Source organism: Gossypium raimondii, chromosome 5, assembly GCF_025698545.1.
Source record: "Gossypium raimondii isolate GPD5lz chromosome 5, ASM2569854v1, whole genome shotgun sequence".
NCBI lineage: Eukaryota > Viridiplantae > Streptophyta > Magnoliopsida > Malvales > Malvaceae > Gossypium > Gossypium raimondii.
Window position 1 is genome coordinate 1410054 of NC_068569.1, and position 20369 is coordinate 1430422.

Here is a 20369-nt window from a genome sequence, read left to right on the forward strand (position 1 = left end):
GACACATGTTTAGCTCTCTATAAATACACTTTGAGGTTCATGAAGCACCGTGTAAGGTCGCGAGTAGGGCTACTGTATGGTTTAATAAATTTATGTTTGTTTAAGTTAAATGGTTAATTTAAGCTTGTTTTAGATTTTTTTTATATTTTTATTTCGTTAAAATTTTAAACATAGATAAATTAACATATTTTCTAACGCTTACATTATAATAAAAAATATTATTCTAGAATTAAATGACAAGAAGATAAAATATTTCAATATTAAAAATGGGTTGGGTTGGCATTAAATTTAAATTTATATTATTGTCCTAATAATATAGAGAAAAGTGATTGTATGGTAAATTGGAATGGTCAAACATTGTGATTTCATTAAACAATGTAATTTCACTTTTGCTAGAAGCCTTTATTTAAATTTAAATTGAGACAACCATCGATGTAAAAATAGAATGCTTAAATTTATTAATTTAGTTTTTTGACCACCAAACGGAATGGTTAAACTTATTTGATAAATCATTTAATTAGTAAAAAAATGAATTTAATCCTTATTACTCGATTAATTAAATAAAACTCTGGGTGTGAATTATTTTTTATACAAATATTCTCAGTGTTAATTAAATAAAAAAAAACATCTATCCAAACTTATGTTCAAATTTCAAAACCTTAGTAAGTTGTGTGTCTCGTTTTCACCGTCACACAAATCCTAGCTGGTGTGAGTTCCAACTTCCAAGTGCCAACCTTAGGCTTGACGCGGCTTCGGCTTGTAGCGGCAACTAAAAGCCACGTGTCAGTACTTGAGTCGTTTATAGAATTAAATAATCCGAAAGAATACTGAGAAAAGATTTAAACAAAAGTAAAAAAGTAACCTCTCTTCTCTTCCGAAAGGAATATATAAAACCCAAAATATTTATCAAATAGAAAAAGAAACCGACGGATATTCTCACCACTTCCCTCCGAATATTCTTCATTTTCAGTTATATTTACCCTTCTTCTCCCTCCCCCACCCCCTTCCTCCCGTTATCAGTCTCACCCCCGTTCCGTTCTCTCATTTTTCTCACTTACCGAGCACAGAGTTTTTGCCATGAAATTCGGGAAGAGCCTCAGTAGCCAGATCGAGGAGACGTTGCCTGAATGGCGGGACAAGTTCCTTTCATATAAGGAGCTTAAGAAGAAAGTTAAGCTCATTCAACGTAACTCCGGTGAGAGACCGAATAAACGGCTTAGGCTGGATCAAAATTCTGGAGACGTTGTCTATGCTGGAGATAATGTCGGCGACGGAGACGGTATGTCGAGAGAGGAGACCGATTTTCTTAATCTGTTGGAAGATGAACTCGAGAAATTCAACACGTTTTTCGTTGAGAAAGAGGAAGAATACATCATTAGATTGAAGGTAATTACAACTCTGATTTGATTTCCATCTGTTTGATTGATTTGTAAGAAATTTCTCTTCTTTTCTTTCTCCTTTCCCGGTTCACAAGTAGAGATGTAAGATTTATTAACAGAGCCAAGACAAAACGACGTTTTGTTTAAATAATAGCAGATTTTCTTTCTTTTCTTTTGAAATTCTTTTTCCTTTCCGTAACGAGTCCGTTAAACTGTGTAAAACTTTTCTTGCTTGTCAAACTTGCGTGATAATTTCTTCTACAACCATTGCACATATATTAAAGAATTGTTGAAAGTCATTTTTCTTGTAATGTATATATACTTGAAACGTAATTTAATTATAATTATTTACTTGCTTGGAATTCGTTGGATTACTGGAATAGAATATTTGAGGGATTAAGATTAGAAAGAACACTGTAAAACTTATTTGATTTAGTGAAGATTTGGTTACTTCGATTGCGATGTAAAGATTCCAAAGTTCCAGACGCAATGCTTTTTAATTTTATTCGTTGTGTAAAGATTATGCTTATTTGATGAGTCATTTTGGTTGGAGATGCAGGACTTACAAGACAACGTGGCAAAAGCAAAGGATTCTGATGAAAAGATGATAAAGATAAGGAAGGATATAGTGGACTTCCATGGCGAGATGGTTTTATTAGAAAATTATAGCGCCCTTAATTACACAGGTACTTATGCTTTTCTTATTCCCTACCTCTCTATTTTGTTTAATCAAATAAATATTTGCCACTTGCCTTGTTTCAATGATTTACATATTTGATAGAACACCATTTTAGCCGGCCGAATGAGTTGTTTAGGGAAATTATTATTACGTTTTATAGCAACTTGCAAGCTCCTGTTCTAGGGAAAATGACTTTATTCCGTGATCAAAAAGGAAAAAAAACTATTTTATCCTCCATGCTTTTCCTTTTGACATCAATATATTCTGCCAGACTACTTATCCACATCCATTCTTCAATTAAACATTAAATGTTCACCATTTCTTTAAATGGCCCCGTTTCAGTGTAGTGGGAGCATTTGCTACAGCATGTGCTGCCACTATTATAGATTTATGCCAGTCTAGTTCTGAATTTCATTTCTCCCAACGGTTATATGGGAAAAATCTTTGGTGATGGTTTGTAATTCGCAAACGGAGTTACAAGTATTAAAATATGCCCACTTTGATCATTTCTGTTCTATTTGACACAATACTTAGAATTCCCCATTGTTTCTTTTCAACCCATAAATAGAAAAATAATGCGCTTCAGCGTACTCAAACTCACATCCTCCTGCATTGTCAATAATGCCCATATCAATCGAGCTATGACTCAATCGACTACCCTAGTTAATATTTGAAATTTAGTTTTCTTATTTATTCTATTTTTTAAATTTAAAAATGTAAGTTTAGTTGTTAATCATATTAAAAATCCTTTAATAAATTTACGTTCATTACTACAATTTTTTTGTTACATGCTTACAAAGTGATTTTTTTTAAATATAGCGAATTTAATAGAAAATTTTAGCTGGATTAACAATTAGATTTGAATTTTGTTATATGAAAAGTATAGATATTAAATTTATGAAAATAAAAATGGAGTCAATTTCAAAAGTATAGTATTATACAAGAACTTGAAGCATATTTTAACCATAAGTTTGTAATTTTGAAAAGGAACAAGACTATAATCGAAATAAACTCTAGTTATTTATTGGCAACTTTTGAATTATTTCTTAATGTATCAAGGGATAAATCATTAACACATTATGCAATGAACAGGATTGGTGAAAATACTCAAGAAGTACGACAAAAGAACCGGTGCATTGATCCGCTCGCCTTTCATTCAAAGGGTGTTGCAACAACCCTTCTACGCCACGGACTTGCTTTACAAGCTGGTGAAAGAGTGCGAGGCGATGCTGGAACACGTCTTCCCCAAGAAAGAAAAACCGGATTCAGTTGAAGCAAAGAATGTGGAGAGCTTATACATGAAAAGCACAATATCAGCATTGCGGGCATTGAAGGAAATCCGTAGTGGAAGCTCAACTGTTAGCGTTTTCTCATTGCCTCCGCTGCAAAGTAACGGATTGGAGGAGACATGGAAAATGATTCCCGTTCTGGAACAAGCAGCCAAGTAGTTGAATTTGTGGTTCAAAATTATAATCTTATATTTTTGGGTCTTTACTTTTTAACTTCTCTAAATTTTCACACGCTTTTATAATGCAAGTCTTAGATACAAGTACTAACAAATGTAAATCCTATATTAATTGAAGGCACGGTTTGGTATAATCATCAATTATTGTTGAGATGTTTATATACTAATTAGTCGCTTATTCTTACGAGAGGTATCAGGAACGTGTTATTTCTGTAACATTTTAAGTTCCAATTGGATGGAAAATACTAGGGGATTAACAACTCGGTTAAGATCGACAAAACAAGATGTGATCAAATATCTTGACGAGAAAATCTTGAGAAATCAAAAAATATTCGAATCGAAGTATTTGGATTATGATAAAATGTTGCTATTATTTTATATGGACAATGAATATTATTTTATCCACTGGTACAAGAGATTCACTAAATGTCACGTGTTTGTTTTTAATATAATTTTATTTTTTAATATCACATTATGGTGTTTTTAATTCCAATATTTTTATATAAAAAGTATTTTTAAATATTATATAAAATTTATTAATTATTTTTATTTACTCGAAATTAATATTAAAATCGAAAATCAAATTGATTCAAAAATTTCTATTAAACCCAACTCATCCTTAAGAGAAACAAAAGGAAATCGATTCGATTTGAAGTTTCGAAGCTTTCTAAACAAATATAATAATGCAATTTTTTTGGGATTTTAAAGAGAAATCCTTAGCTAAAATTGAAACTCAGGCAACACATTTGAGATTTGTACAATCATACAAATCTTTTATAAATTAAAAATTGTCCAACAATTCATCTTCGGAGGGGTATTTGGCAGGGTGACCCTCTTTCGCCGTATCTATTTCTTCTTTGTGCTGAGGGGTTTAGTTTTCTGCTTTGGCAAGCAGAGGCACGGGGAACTGTGCATTGTTTTGCAGTGTGTGGGACTGTGGACCATCAGTTTCTCATCTTTCACTTGTCGACGACAGTTTCTTTTTTTTTAGGGACACTCAGGAGGAAAGTCGGGCGGTGCGTCATATTCTTTAAACTTACGAGCAGGCTATCAATTATAAAAAAATCTGGAGTTATGTTTAGTACTAATACTTCGTTGGCGGATAAGCAGTGTGTTCATTTTATGCTGGGGGTGGACTCCCTTCTTTTATATGGGTCGTATCTAGGTTTTCCGTCACTAATTGGTAAGAATAAAAATATTGAGGCTAAACTTCATATTTGTGAAGCTAAAAGTCGACATGATAAACCCAAAATTTATTCCGTTGCCGGGACTTGAACCCGGGTCTCTCGGGTGAGAGCCGAGTATCCTAACCACCTAGACTACAACGGATTTGTAACTAGCGCTGCTTTGAATTTTATATATTTATTTTTTAACGAAAATGAATCTCTGCTCTTAGAAATTAGTATGTCAACCATTTATTACAGGTATTGCCCTGTTTATGTTTTGTCCAAAAATAAACATGCAAATGTAAGAACATCAACATCCATGTAATAAATAATTTTTACCGAATTTTAATAATTAATTTTTTCACAGCATTATTCATCGGAATCTGTAATGTTGCATTAGCCATTAATTCATTTTAAAATTTTATAATAATATATCACTAAATTCTACAATAAACTATTAAAACCACTAATTAAACTAACCATGTCCATCCACACATATAAATCACTCATTATATAATACCAAATTATTATTTTATATAGAAAACGACAAATATGGCATCTATAGCACAAAATGTACATTAATTTTCATTATTAGTCATTTTTCTTTTACTTGCTCACCGTTAAACAAAATAATGAATTGCGTACACAATGATACATAATCCTCAATTCTAATAATAAACTTTATGAATCATATCAGTGTGAAGGTGAAGAAAAACATAAACAATTAAAAAAGATAGGAACATATACTTAATCCCTCAATTTTCAACTTGAGCAAGAAAAACGCGTTGAGGAATAAAGGGTAAAAGCACCCAAGGATAAGAAAGGCCTCTTACGTTATCATTTGCCATTTCTTGTAGCATAATTAATATGTACTTATATCCACGTATTATCGCATTAATCATTTCAATGCACTACTATTATAAACGGTCCTACACATTCCACTACAAAGATGGTGAAGAGTAGCCCATATTTGGACGAAAAGACAGGCCAATAATGCAATATAAGCAAAACCCATTATCCATATGTATATATAAATGCTGGTGCTCTGAACCTGGTTGGCTATTTATGATTTGGTTCTTTGTTTAGGAGCAGTTGTGAAAATGGGAGCTTTTTGGTTGGTTTTTATAGTAAACATAGTGATGGTTTCGTTAGTTCAGGGCCAGGGATCAGGTTTGCAGAATGGATTTTATTCATCTTCGTGTCCAAAGGCTGGAGCTGTTGTAAGGTCTACTGTTGAATCACACTTCAACAAAGATCCTACTATTGCTGCTGCCTTGCTTAGGCTCCATTTCCATGACTGCTTCGTTCAGGTTGCTCTGCTCTTCTCATTGAATTCTTGTATTGGAACTGATTAAATGGTGGATCACATGATTTTTTATGCAGGGTTGCGATGGCTCGGTGCTGATCTCCGGCTCTTCTGCCGAGAGAAGCGCGTTGCCGAACCTTGGATTACGAGGATTCGAAGTCATTGATGATGCAAAAGCACTACTGGAATCTTTATGCCCTGGAGTCGTCTCGTGTGCTGATATATTAGCAGTGGCAGCTCGGGATGCCGTCGACTTGGTAACATTCCTGCGCCCGCACACGTACACATATAGACATGACTTTAATTCAAAATACAGTGATCTCATTAATATGTTTCCATGTCAGAGTGATGGTCCAAGTTGGGCTGTTCCAACCGGAAGAAGGGATGGCAGGGTATCTTCGTCTTCTCAAACCTCAAGTTTACCGTCTCCACTCGAGTCCATTGCTGTTCAAAGGCAAAAATTTGCTGCAAAAGGCCTCAACGATCATGATCTTGTAACCTTAGTAGGTATACATATATATGTATATACATGTGTAAATAAATAATACACCATCGCCTCTAAAATTCCAATGGTTCAATTACATGTTATGTTTACATGGCAGGGGCACATACCATAGGACAAACGGATTGCTTGTTCTTCCGGTACCGCCTATACAACTTCACAACAACTGGAAGTGCTGATCCGACGATTAACCAATCTTTCTTAACACAACTACAATCTCTTTGTCCGAGAAACGGTGACGGCTCAAAAAAGGTTGGACTAGATATAGGTAGCGAGACGAAGTTTGATGTGAGCTTCTTCAAAAACGTCCGTGACGGCAAAGGAGTGTTGGAATCGGACCAGAGGCTTTGGGGAGATGATGGCACGCGTAGGGTAGTGGAAAACTATGCAGAGAACGTAAGAGGATTGTTGGGGTTAAGGTTTGATTATGAGTTCCGTAAAGCGATGATAAAGATGAGTAGCATTGAGGTGAAAACTGGTTCCGATGGAGAGATTAGGAAGACATGTTCAAAGATCAATAAGTGAATGTAGATAAATTGGTTAGCAGTAACAGAACATAGTATTAGAATCTGAAACAAAAAGTAACCGTCGCCTGAGAGATTCGAACTCTCGCGGGATGAACCCATGTACTTAGCAGGCACACGCCTTAACCACTCGGCCAAAGCGACTTGGATGTCAAATCTGTCACTCCAATTTAACTATTGGTAATGCAGGAAGTGGATTTGCCATGGAATGTTTCATGTTTGTTTAAGCTATTCGTAGTAGAAGTGTTTGTCTGTTCGCCTTACAGCAAAAAAAACTTGGTTTAAGGTTGTCTTTAACTGAGACTTGGTTTACTTGGTTTAAGGTTGTCTTTAACTGAGACTTGGTTTAGTTAGAATTGGATGTATAGATTATGTCCCCCCCCCCCCCGCCCTTTTTTTTTAAGAAAAAAATAACACTAAATTAATTATATAGCGACATTTGAGCAAAAGAAACATCTATAGACTTATTCATATCAATAAAGGTGCGAGCCATCAAGGGAGGGACATCAAGGACTTGCAAGTTGTCTTTCTCAATCAAGGCTTGCTTAGCTAAGCAATCCGCAACTTGATTTTGTTCCCTCGGGATATACCGCAGAAACCGCTGATTTTCCTGAGATAAAATATTAGGAATTCGCCTAATCAAAGCGAAATTTGAAGCAGTGGAAGAGTTTCCAAGGATGGTTTTAATAACTTCCAAACTGTCAGATTGAATGATGACTGGATCATAGCCACTTCGTTGAACAAGTTTGAGACCTTAAAAAAATGCCCCAGAGTTCCGCATCAAAGACCGAACATTTACCAAGGAACCGGTTATATCCAACAATTCAATTTCTATCATTATCGCGAACAACACCCCTAGCTGTAGCAAATCTAGAATCCAGTTGTACTGCCCCATTTGTGCTAAGATAGACTCGTTCCCCAGTGGCATGTGCTTTGAAAGAGCGTTCAAAGCATCCGGTAAGAACTTTTAGAGTTGAAGAGAAAAAATAAATCGCCCAAAAAATAACATTAATTTTAAGTTTTTGAATTGGTATCATTATTCTTTTAATAACATTATTTGCATTTCAAAAAAAAAAAAACCACTTCAATCATTTGTTTTACTATTTATTATTTACTAGTAATTTCATATACATTTTTTAATGAAAATGAAATGATAAACATCAATCTATTTATAACATTATAAAATTAAATATCAAATTATATTGAATTAAAATATAAAATTCTAATTCTAAGCTTTAAAGTTGTACTTAAACCAAATAAGTTTCATACTTTTTATTTATTAATATTCAAAGAGATAGAAATTTTTTAATGGTTCGAGTGTAGTGAAAATCTGAACTTGAATGAAAAATTAGGTAATTTTTAAAAATATATAGATCTCATTGAGGGATGTCTAAGATTTGTATCTAAGATTAAGTCTAGGACAAAATTTTTATCACTATATTAGGAAAAATATTTGGTACACTATCAAAGGAGTTTTTAAACTTTAAGGTCAGGGGTTGACAAGTGTCCTACAAAATACAATAAGTTACTAAAAATATATATTTAAAAAAACACATGTCAATTTTTAAGATTACTCATGAAATAAAAAAAGGGTACAGTGTCAATGTACCAAACACATGTAGATTTTGAGAATTGCTTGGTTGAAAAAATGAAAACGAAAGAAGATGTAATGACTTATTTAGCCCTCCAACTTTACAAAAAATTCAATTTAACTTTTATTTATTGTTTTACTATTTTTAGCTATTAAACTTGTTTTTTTATTAAATCACCCCAAAGAGATAAATATCAAAATTATACATGAACTATGGTTTAATGGGCAATTGTATACATGAACTTTGGTTTTGTACAATTTTATACATTAAATTTTGATTTGATCCAATTCTTGTGAATTGTTAACACAATTATTGATATAGCATCATTTTATGTTTATATATTGCATGCCTAAATAATTATATTTATCCAATATAAAAAAGTAAAAGTATTTATTTCTTTAAATGTATACGATTAAATCAAAATTAATGTTTCAAGTATACATTTGAACCACAATTAGAGTTTCATGTGTATAATTGCACTAAAATAAAGTTAATGTATACAATTACACATTAAATCGAGTTCATATATAATTTTGAGATTTCTCTCAAAATTAATGTTTTTAACTTTGTTGATATGGCATACACTTGGATTGCCACGTGGATGATACGTCGACATTTAGTTAATGTTTTAAAATTTCAAAAATCATATAAATTTCACTTTTAAAATTAAAATTATTAAAAATATTTTTAAATTAACAAAATTAATTAAATGTTAACATGTTATCCACGTGTATGTCACGTCAACAAAGTTAACAAATATTAATTTTTTTATCCATTTTGAGATGACTTGAAAAGAAAAATATGACATCAATGCTAAAAAACGAAAAATAAATGAAAAATTAAAATAATTTAATTTATAAATTTAGAGGTCAAAAGGTTATTATAGCATGAAAAAATGCACCTCTAATGAAATTTTAAAATTTCTCATTTAAATTCTTACCTCTTTTTAAGAGAGTGGGTGGGATTAACACACGTACTTGATTGTTTTCATTGATGACTTCATTAACGGGGATCATGAACTTGAACATAAATAATTTTTGAATATGGAATTAATATATCAATTGAAAAGTTGTGTTAGATTTTAATTTGGTCATTTTCAGTTTTTATGTTTTAGAATTTGAAAAGTTTAGTCCTAATCAAATAATAATTATTACATCCATTAAATTATCCTATTTTTAAAATTTGATATGTCAAATATACTATCATATGTGTAATGTTATATCTGTTTGTTATTTTCACATATTGCTTACAAGAAATTAGTTAATAGATTTAACAATTCTCATTAATACTAAGACTAAAAGTTTGAAATTAAAAAATATAACCACTAAGAATGATCCAGGTTGGTGAACGTGGATTAAGTCCCAAATAGATTTAATTGTTACCATTGGATCGAGACTAAAATTTTAAAATTAGAAAAATATAGAAATTAAAATTGATCAAATTAAAGGCATTATTTAATAAATTTAAAAATTAGATTTAATTGTTAACTTTTAATAATAAAAAGACATTATTTAATAGATTAGAATTTAACAAATATTTTAATAGCATTAACAATTCTTAAAAATTCACATAAGCATTTCAATAAGAATAAAGTACTTAGGTGAACTAATGAGATACTAAATATGTGAAAAATAAAATATAAAGATCAAAATTGAAATTTAACCATTATTATGTAATCCTTTATTATCATATCAAAATCAATTAAATATAGATTTTGAATAAATATTAAATAATGCTTTGTATTCGTATTTTATTACAATTTCATTATAAACTTTTAAAACTAATTTATTATTTAAATTGAGATTATTTGTATTGTGATAATAAAAACACAAAAAGACATTAGAGATGATTATTTTAGTGATTTTAATCCTTTTACCATGCTACAATTTGAGATTTATTTTCACTCTTTTCACTATGATTTATAAATCAATTCTCCTTTTCTCATATTTTAGAAAATCTTATAGACATTTTTAAACACTAATTCATCTCCTCTTAATTTTTTCATTTCTAATATTAACGCCAAAAATTGAACTTGCACAATCCTCTAATCTCACACTTTAACTGCTCATTCAATGTTTTTAAAAAACTAAAAGCAATTGTAATATTTAAAAAAAAATGTTAATGCTCTTATAATAAAATTTATTAGTTAATTATACACAATAAGCTTTACGAACTTATTTATTGTCTTCTTTTGTATGTTTTTGAGCTATGTTTATACATTCTCATTGGTTTCTAACCGTTTGAAGTAGTTAGAAGAAAAATTGAGCCGTTGAAGAAATTAAATCGAGCGTTAAATCCAATTGTAACAGCCTATGTTATGCTACTCTGCTTAAATAATATGACCATTAAAATCTTAAGCATCGGACCTTGAGGTTGTATTCTGATACCTCTAGGTTTGAGGTTTGATTCATCCTCATTTGGAGTTCAACACTCTTAAATATTCGAAGGACAAATTGACCCCTCAAATTTCGAATCTAATACATAGTTATATGTATCGGACCACAACCTAAGTTATGCCAAAATAAACTTTGAATGATATTTAAGAACTTTTGACCTCGTAAAATTTCTTTAAGTGCTTAAATAATTTTGAAAATTATGTGAAGATAATTTATTAAGATTTAACATAAAATCTTACAAAATTTAAGTAAAGAATTAATTTATTATATCACAACACTTGAAAATAAAAATAATATATTTTATTTTATTTTCATTTTTATAAAAGTTAAGCATAATACTTTGAATATTTCTCTTTTAAAAATATGTTTTCAGCATTTATTTTTTTTTAAAAATGAACACAGCTAAGTATTAAATAAAATTATTATTAGAATACGGTTAACAAATTAATTATTAAAAGAAATATTTTTTTTGAATACTTTTATCAAACACCTTGAGTCAACCCAATACTTTCTTTTTATTTGTTTTTCATTTTGAGTTGTTTAGTTCACGTTAATCGGCTTCCCTCTATCTTTATTCTGTTCATGGGTCAGGTCATTCGGCCCGACTCAAAGACTCGCCAAAAATATAAGAGGGTTTAAATGAAAATATAGGCTCGAAAAATAGACTTGGACAAAAAAATAAGGCCCGTTTAAAAAACAGGCTGGGTCTCGAGTAAGGCTTTTTTGCCCTGGCCCGGCCCGAATTCACTAAAGGACAAAAAAATTTGTTTTTTTAATATTATTTTCTCCCTATTTTGCTACCATTTTACTGATATGTTGCTATTATTTTGCTGTTATTATTTGGATATTGTATAAAACTTATTTTATTGTTAATTTTGTTATTATTTTAAAGACATTTGTTAATTTTGTTATTATTTTAGAGCCATTTGCTTGTTAAGTTGCATCTATCTTAGTGTTATTTATATATACATATTTTTTAAAATTTATTTTTAATTTGTTGGGAAATATTTATTTTGATGTTTTTAGTATTTTTGATGTATTATATATATTTTAAAATTATATAAAAATTAATATGGGCAGGCCGGGTCAGGCCCGAGTTTTAACATTTTTATTCATGTCAACTTGAGCAAAAATTTAAACCCATTTTTCGAGTCGGGCCGGGTTCGAGCCTAGCAAACAGGCCTAAATTTTTAATTGAGCCCAGCCCGGCCCGGCCATGCACAGCTCTAGTCTAGACAACCTAAAATTAGAAAAGAATGAATTAAAAGTACGTAAATTAATTTTCATTTGTCTGACCGGAATAAGTGTAGTGTCATAGACTCATAATAAAGATTACCAACCTATATCCCCTACAATTCCTGATGTAGAATGAAATAAAATATTATAATTGATTAGTGGCTCTAGTTTTTCAAAAATTATTTATGATTTTTTTAATAATAATCTCATTATAAGTTGTTATCATATATACTTTTTTTAATGTAATGTTTAGTAAGACCTATAGCCCCTCTCCAACTCTTAAATAGGAGGATAATGCATTTTAGGACACTCGTATTCACATTCTCCTACACTGACAACAATACAAATACTAATCGAATTAAAATTCAATCGAAATTTATTTATGAATTTTTAACTATGGAGATTTTCAGCGGATAAATTTCCTTGCTAGCACATAATTGTTATCTTATCTTGTTATAAAAGTAATTTTAACCTTTATCTTTCTTAAATAATCTTATATTTTTTATAATATTATATATTTACAATTTTACCTCAAATTTCAATGATTTTTTTACTTTACTTAAATTGTAACACCCCTATACCCGATCCGATCTCCGAGTCAAGGCATCAGGATGTCACATTCGTCGTCGGAGCAACTACTGAAAATTTAAGATCAATTTATCATATTATTTAATTAATATAGATCATTAACTAATTTTAGTAATAATTGAATTTACAATAGAACTAATTATGAGTTAAATGAGCTCATTAAAACATCAATAATTGATCAAATGCCAAATTGTAAAGTTCATAAAGATTTTTGAATTGTCGTCGCGACGTTGGGGTTTCCACGACGTGACATGGCGAACTTATCATCGTGACGTCGTCTCCATTTTCCTACAAGTTTCACGCTTTATTTTTATTTATTTATTTTATATCATTACCTGAACCGTATTCAGATGTCATAACCGCCACTTCATTCTACATATCATCCACTTATATCTATTTATAATCTCAAGTTCTCATAAAAACATGATATTCAACCAAAGATAACAAAGTTTATAAAATTAACACAAATATTAAAGTTTTACAAATAAAACCATTGGAGGACTTGCACTTGCAAAATTAGTTTACCCACATTATGTATATTTCATATTTATTTCTAAATTATGCCAATCAATTTATTTCTTCATAATATTTTAACAAAGAATTCAATATCATATCAATTAACAATTATTTACTTGTTATTTTATCAAAACATACTCACATGTATTAATCATCCCATCACCTACAACCATTTCAAACATTTCAAATTCATCTACTATATATATATTCCTATATTTTTTCTCCTCCTCCTCTCCATTCCACATCCTTTATATATATATATTTGTTAGAATCTTTAGCTTTTAGTATATAACATACTTATATGTAACATTATCTATAATTCCACTTTTTACTTATGTGTTTATATCAAAGTTGTTCACTTGAGTCATAGTTACTAAATTATTTATATCTTGAGCTACAAAATTGAAATTAAGATCTGCTTGATGTTTTTAAAACTAGACTCAAATATATTTTTTCCATAAAATTTCAGAATTTATAATTTAGCCAACAAGTATAGTAAATTTTTCAAATTTGTCCCTGTTTTGCTACTTGACAGCTTCGACATTTTTTTACTAAAAATTAATTATCTCCTAGTACGGGGTTTGGATGATGTTTCTGTCTGTTTCTCTTAAAAATAGACTCATTAAGAATTTAAACATATAAATTTAAACCCCTAACCATTTTTTTTTACAATTTTTAATGATTTTTCAAAGTCAGAATAGGAGAACCCAAAATCAATCGACATTGTCTCACAAAATTTATATATCTCATAATATGAAATTCTTTTGCTTACACGTTTCTTCTATGTAAAACTATACTCAATAGTCTTTAATCTCATACTTTAATTAACCTCTAATTAAATTTCTACAATTTTGGTGAATTTTCAAAGTCAAATTACTTCTACTACCCAAAACTGTTTTAATGCAAAATGTTGATAACTAAGTTTTAACACCTTCCTTTCATTTCTCTATAATATTTCCCATCACTTCCTCTTATTTTCCTTCACTAACATATTAAGAACATAAAACCTTATATAAGAAAACTCTAATTTAACATCATTTTCATGTTTTTCAATAATATCAAACTTAAAAATATAATGAAATCTTGATGTTGTTACCTTGTGTATTGGATTACAAATCGAGAGAAATAGAGGATACGGTATAAAAACGCAAAAGAACTTTCACGACGGAAGTTATCCTATAGATATTGCATTCATGCCTGTTCGAAATGCAAATCATAGTATTCATTGTTATGGGAATGGTAATGAAAAACATGAGATACTTTTTCTAGAAATATGGACAAATGGAATTTTAACTCCGAAAGAAGCACTTCATGAAGCCTCTCGCAATTTGATTGATTGATTTATTCCTTTTCTACATGCAGAAGAAGAAAACTTACATTTAGAAAACAATCAACACAATGTTACTTTACCTTTTTTTCCTTTTCATGATAGATTAGTTAAACTAACAAAAAAGAAAAAAGAAATAGCATTGAAATCGATTTTTATGGACCAATCAGAATTGCCTCCCAGGATCTATAATTGTCTCAAAAAGTCCAATATACATATATTATTGGACCTTTTGAATATTGATTTCAAACTTTAACTTGATTTTCTCTCTCCTCCAACTTCCATTTTCTTGAATCCAAGGTGATTTTCTTATTCTCCATAGTCTCCTTATCTCTTTTCTCTCTTGGTGATTATGAAAATTCCTTGAAATTCTAGATGAAAATGGTGGATTTTTTATAGAAGGACCAAATTGTAAAGACAATAAAGTTTTCTTCTTCTCTCCCCCTCACTCACGTAGGAAAGATAGGAGGATGCTCTCTTTTTTTTTTTCTTCTTCTTCTTTCTCTCCTTTTATATTGGCTATTTATAATAAAATATTAGTAAAATATCTCATTAAAATTATTGCCTTCTAGAGTTCTCTCTCTTTCTAATTGACCATTTTGCCCTTTATGATCTTTTAAAATTTCATCATTGAATCATCATTTAATTTGGTAAAATTGCAATTTAGTCCATTATACTTTCTTTTCTTTTCTTTTCTCTTTCTTTTTTTGCTTATTCAATTTGGTCCTTATTAATCCATTTTCCTTAATTTCTAGATCCTTCTACCTTTAAGGTATTTGCACTATTGGTCTTACACTTCAACTTTTCCATATGTATACTTATGCCATAAAAATTTTCACATATTTACAATTTAGTTCATTCCTTAATTTAATACATTATTTCTTACTTTTGATTTAACTTTCTTTTGATATCTTGCAACTTTCGTTTCATTGATCTTATACCTTTTTTTTTCCTCTAAGATTTTATCTTATATTATTTACTACAAAGGGTATTGAGGATGTTACATAAATCAATACATAATACTAATACTACTAATAATAAGTAGCGAATAAATTTTGCGTTATTTTTAGTATAAATTCAAATTTTGCGATTATTTTATGGTGATTCATTTTGGTAGTAATTTTTAAAAAAATTATGATAATCATTATAAAATATTTTTTAAAACACAAAATAAATATCGAAATGGCTTATTTGCTTGAAATTTTTACGGTAATCCATTTTGGTATTTAATTTTTTGGATTATTGTGGTAAAAGAACTATATTTTACAAATATTGAAGATATGTTATGTAATAAAAATTATTGGGATAAAAATGAAAAATAAATAAATGAGATTGTTTTGAAAAAATATGTGTAAAAATATTAGTAATTCTTCAAAAAATAACGTAATGGTACAAAATTCACCCTCCACCATTTAGACTATATTTTTGCATCAAAAAATACTAGTGTTGCTCATCCCTCTCCCTCCACCCTTAAAAAATATTTTTTTATACTGGTGCTGCCCATCTCTCCCCCTCCACCCTTAAAAAAATTATTTAAAAAAACACATAATTTTGTAATGATGTTTCAATTATTGTGTCAGAAAAAACCATGGTGTCGCCCATCTCTCTCCCTCCACCCCTTGGAACTGTTTCAAACACCCTATTTTGGTAAATAATGGTACTGGCATACCATTTCAATGTTTACTTTTTTAATTTGTATTATACAGGAAAAAAAAAGCCCAATTTGGTTACTAAACTATTCAAAAGTTTTTATTCAAGTCATTAAGTTGTTAAGATTTTTTTAAAAGTTTTGCCAGTAAGCTCTAACGAATGATTCGACGATCAATACGGTGGATCAATACCCATCGATGAGTAGAATAACATATCTTAGATCCAAGTCGATCTGACGGTCAGTATTGGAAATTGAAGAAAAAAGTTTTTTGAATTTTGGTTCACAGATTCGTGACGTCCAAAATTATTTTAAAAAAAACTAAAATGTAGAAGAGAAGTGGAATGAAATCTTTCCATTGGTGCAGGGAATGGGAACATAAAAACCATGTAGCATTAATTTTAACAGTCTAGTGGCTTAAATGAAAACTTATGAATAGTTCAGTGATTAAATTGTAATTTTTTTAAAGTTAAGTGACCAAAATAAGAATTTACCCATGACTTAGTGTCTAATGGTGTAGTTTACTCTTAATAAAACATGATTAATAGATTTTTTATGTAAAATTTAAACATTTTATTAAAATAGTATCTTAACTATAAATTATAATTTTAGGGATTAATATGCAAAATTACCACTATACTTTAAATGGAAATTAAAAATACCACTATACTTTACTTTGATTGATATTTGTCACTGTTCTTATGAACTAGAGAGGAATTTACCATTAAACTTTAACTTTATATTGAATTTTGTGCCTTTACTTTTATTTGATTGAATTTTACTACTAACGTTAAATTTTTATTAATTATTTAATTTTAAATTAAAATATTTTAAATAAAAATTTAATAAAATATTATTTTCATATTTTACTTCAGTATTTAACAATAATAAGTTAACTAATATAATATAATATTAAAATTAAATAAAATGATTATTTTATAAAATAAACTTATTTTTTATATTATATGTATTTTTATTTTTCAAGTTTTATTTCATTAAATAAAAATTATAATTTAGTTTACTAATTTTTAATATATATGTTAAATTATTTATAATTATTAAAATAAAATATTTAAAAGAATTTAATTAAAAAATCAAAGTTAATGGAAAATTTTAATAAAATTTAAAGCTTAGTGATAAAATTCAATCACATAAGAGTTAAATGATAGATTTACTTATAATTTTAAAATATAATGGCAAATATCAATGAAAACAAATTATAATGATAAATTTCAATATTCACCTATATAATATGATGACATATTTGAACTTTAACCCTAACTTTTATAACTAATTTTACTAAAATTTGTAAGAATAAGTTGTTATTAAAAGTAATTTAGCAAATATTTTAAAATTTGTTAAAAGAAAATATTTGATGCACCGTCAAGTATAAAGTTAATGCTCTATCAATAAATAATAAGATGACACATTGTCACTAATGTAAAATAAAAAAATATTGAAGGGTTTAAAATAAATATAAATAATTTTATAATTATTAAACATAAATAAACATAATAAAAGCATCGAATTGAAACACTAAACTTAAAACCCAAAATTACAAACTTAAAAGAAAAATAAAATAATGACAATTAATATTTAATAAATTTATTTATATTTATATTTATATTTATATTTATTTTTAATTCCTGAATATTTTTATTTTACATGCATAATTATGCATCAAATGTTAATCCATTTATTAATATATATTTTAGCTTTTTCTGTAGGCAATAGCAGCATGGTCCAATGAGACAGCATTAGCCGACTAACGTCCCAATGGTCGAGAAACAGCCCATACCCTTGCGGTCACCCTCATCGACTCTCTATATATAGTCTAGAACAATCGCTTTAGCTTCGGCAAGTACTTGAACTGTCGATAACTCTAGCCTTTTTAATCTTTTATGTACTACTGAAAACTCTCTCGTTTTCTTCTTTTTCCATAAAAGCGAGTGATCTCTCTTTCAATGGAGTCTCTAACCCTAATTTCACAATCCCGCTCTCTTTCTATAAGTTCAAACCTTAGGATCCTTTCATCTCCCAATGTCTCCTCCACTTTTATCCCCAAGGATGTCCCATATTTCAAAACTCAGTTTCTTAAACTTCCTGGCATGGCTACTAGGAACGTTATCGTATCGGCCGCGATGAGTGAGAAGCCCTGGAAGAGGTACAGTACTGGAGGAGAAGCTAAAGGGTTTGTGGATGAGATGAGGTTGGTAGCTATGACACTGCACACGAGACAACAGGCACAGGAAGGAGAAATGGAAGCCAAGGCCCCCGAAGAACAGCGTGTAGAGGAATGGGAACCTACTCTTGATGGCTACTTGAAGTTCCTTGTGGATATCAAAGTGGTTTATGATACGCTTGAACAGATTATTGAAAAGCCTTCTTTTCCTAGCGGTAAGTAAAGTTTGCTATTTGACCCATTTTAGGCCTCATTTGAAACTTTGGATATATATATATATGTATATGTGACAGTGTTAAGAGATATTGAATGCATGGGTGTGGTGCAGATGGTGAATTCAGAAACACTGGGTTGGAGAGGTCTGAAAAGTTGGCCAAGGATTTAAAGTGGTTCGAAGAGAAAGGGTATGGAGTTCCAGAGGCATCATCTCCTGGTGTTGCTTATGCCAAATATCTTAAACAATTATCTGAGAAGGACCCTCAGGCATTTATATGCCATTTCTACAACATTTATTTTGCCAACACAGCCGGTGGTCGGATCATTGCCAAGAAGGTATAAACTAAAAATTATATAGCTACAAATGGGTACAAACTATAATGCCAGCACGTGCTTTTTTATCTTCTGCCTCTTTCATTTCCAATTTGGTCGGCTCATAGATGATAGATCTAATAAGTTCATATTTCCGATTCAATCACCTGTTCGCCGATAATTTATATTTTATAGGAATAAAATCTTAAAAATATTCCTTACACGTCATTTATATAAGAATATGATCTTTGTATTAGGTAGCTGAGAAGATCCTCGACAGCAGGGAATTGGAGTTCTATAAATGGGATGGTGAACTTTCGCAACTATTACAAAATGTAAGGGATAAGCTGAATAAAGTTGCTGAGGTAAAATTTTCTGTTTTCCCCCTTGTATTTTCTTCCCAATTTTTAACAGTAAATCTTATGCCTAACACCTATTATGTCCATCTATGATGATTCAGAACTGGAGTAGAGAAGAGAAGAACCATTGTTTGGGAGAAACTGAGATATCGTTCAAGTTTTATAGAGAGATCGTTCGACTCATGTTGTCCTAGAGCTGGGTAGCTAGGGTTGGTTCCTAACTGCCTGCTTGTTGTCGTGCTATTGTGTTAGTCCAAGTCTCATGTTTACTGAATAAGACCGTGTCCTTCAAAAAAACAAGTCTACGCGTTACGATTGGAATAAATTTACTAGGATGGAGTTTCTCGGTTTCCTTGGAAGTTCTGATTAATATTCAATTCATGATCACATCATATGCTACGTCACGAGTGAAGCAAAGATACTATTCATCTATCCAAGAAACAAAACAAAGTTACTAAAGAAGCAATTTTCAGTTTTTACATCAGTCATGAATTGTGTTCATAAATCCACAGCTCATATGACTAGGAATTTTGTTTAGAAGGCATAAAATTGTTAACTAAATACTTAAAATGTTTAAAATAGCAAACTCTGAAGGGGGACAAGGGCCCGTGGCTACGCCCTGAATCTCGCTTTTTCCTCATGCAATGCAACAATACAAGGGTAAATTACAAAAATAGTCACTTTTTTTGTCTCAGGTTACATTTTAGTCAATTATGTTTGAAATGTTATGTTTTAGTCACTTATGTTATTATTTTGTTACAAAGTGATCACTCGTTATCTCCCTAACGGTAATCCTACGTGGCAGTCCAACTAGATTTTAAGTGCCAACTTGGATTTCCTAATGGGATGAGAATAGATTTTTAATTAAATAAATTTAATTAATTATAAATTTTAAACCCTAAATCTTAGTTAAAAAATCGTTTATCTCCCCTTTTTTTAGTTTTCTTTTTCAGTTGACTAAGAAAACTATTATCAT

General features: G+C 29.9%; 3 protein-coding genes and 2 non-coding genes across 5 annotated transcripts; 3 read left to right on the plus strand and 2 right to left on the minus strand.

The window, feature by feature from the left end:
- Positions 1-940: 940 nt before the first annotated feature.
- Positions 941-3657, plus strand: LOC105770516 (SPX domain-containing protein 1). The gene is made up of 3 exons (XM_012591740.2): positions 941-1386; positions 1939-2065; positions 3151-3657. Exons 1-3 carry the CDS (start codon positions 1078-1080, stop codon positions 3504-3506), a joined length of 792 nt encoding a protein of 263 aa, XP_012447194.1. The 5' UTR covers positions 941-1077; the 3' UTR covers positions 3507-3657.
- A 1122-nt stretch (positions 3658-4779) lies between these two features.
- On the minus strand, positions 4780-4852 carry TRNAE-CUC (transfer RNA glutamic acid (anticodon CUC)). Its single transcript has one exon. It is a non-coding gene; the product is annotated as a tRNA-Glu (tRNA).
- Positions 4853-5751: 899 nt separating this feature from the next.
- LOC105771164 (peroxidase 25) lies at positions 5752-7318 on the plus strand. Its single transcript, XM_052630978.1, has 4 exons — positions 5752-5999; positions 6073-6252; positions 6340-6502; positions 6598-7318. Exons 1-4 carry the CDS (start codon positions 5790-5792, stop codon positions 7020-7022), a joined length of 978 nt encoding a protein of 325 aa, XP_052486938.1. The 5' UTR covers positions 5752-5789; the 3' UTR covers positions 7023-7318.
- TRNAS-GCU (transfer RNA serine (anticodon GCU)) lies at positions 7084-7165 on the minus strand. Its single transcript has one exon. It is a non-coding gene; the product is annotated as a tRNA-Ser (tRNA).
- Positions 7319-18146: 10828 nt separating the features above from the next.
- LOC105767478 (heme oxygenase 1, chloroplastic) lies at positions 18147-19745 on the plus strand. The gene is made up of 4 exons (XM_012587029.2): positions 18147-18721; positions 18835-19058; positions 19292-19399; positions 19495-19745. Exons 1-4 carry the CDS (start codon positions 18289-18291, stop codon positions 19585-19587), a joined length of 858 nt encoding a protein of 285 aa, XP_012442483.1. The 5' UTR covers positions 18147-18288; the 3' UTR covers positions 19588-19745.
- The last annotated feature ends 624 nt before the right edge of the window (positions 19746-20369 follow it).

Coding starts and splice junctions, on each gene's coding strand:
- LOC105770516 (XM_012591740.2), top strand. CDS start 1,078: ATGAAATTCGGGAAGAGCCTCAGTAGCCAGATCGAGGAGACGTTGCCT. Junction 1,387..1,938: donor AATACATCATTAGATTGAAG/GTAATTACAACT, acceptor TTGGAGATGCAG/GACTTACAAGACAACGTGGC. Junction 2,066..3,150: donor TAGCGCCCTTAATTACACAG/GTACTTATGCTT, acceptor TGCAATGAACAG/GATTGGTGAAAATACTCAAG.
- LOC105771164 (XM_052630978.1), top strand. CDS start 5,790: ATGGGAGCTTTTTGGTTGGTTTTTATAGTAAACATAGTGATGGTTTCG. Junction 6,253..6,339: donor CTCGGGATGCCGTCGACTTG/GTAACATTCCTG, acceptor TTTCCATGTCAG/AGTGATGGTCCAAGTTGGGC. Junction 6,503..6,597: donor TGATCTTGTAACCTTAGTAG/GTATACATATAT, acceptor TTTACATGGCAG/GGGCACATACCATAGGACAA.
- LOC105767478 (XM_012587029.2), top strand. CDS start 18,289: ATGGAGTCTCTAACCCTAATTTCACAATCCCGCTCTCTTTCTATAAGT. Junction 19,059..19,291: donor GTCGGATCATTGCCAAGAAG/GTATAAACTAAA, acceptor TCTTTGTATTAG/GTAGCTGAGAAGATCCTCGA. Junction 19,400..19,494: donor AGCTGAATAAAGTTGCTGAG/GTAAAATTTTCT, acceptor ATGATGATTCAG/AACTGGAGTAGAGAAGAGAA.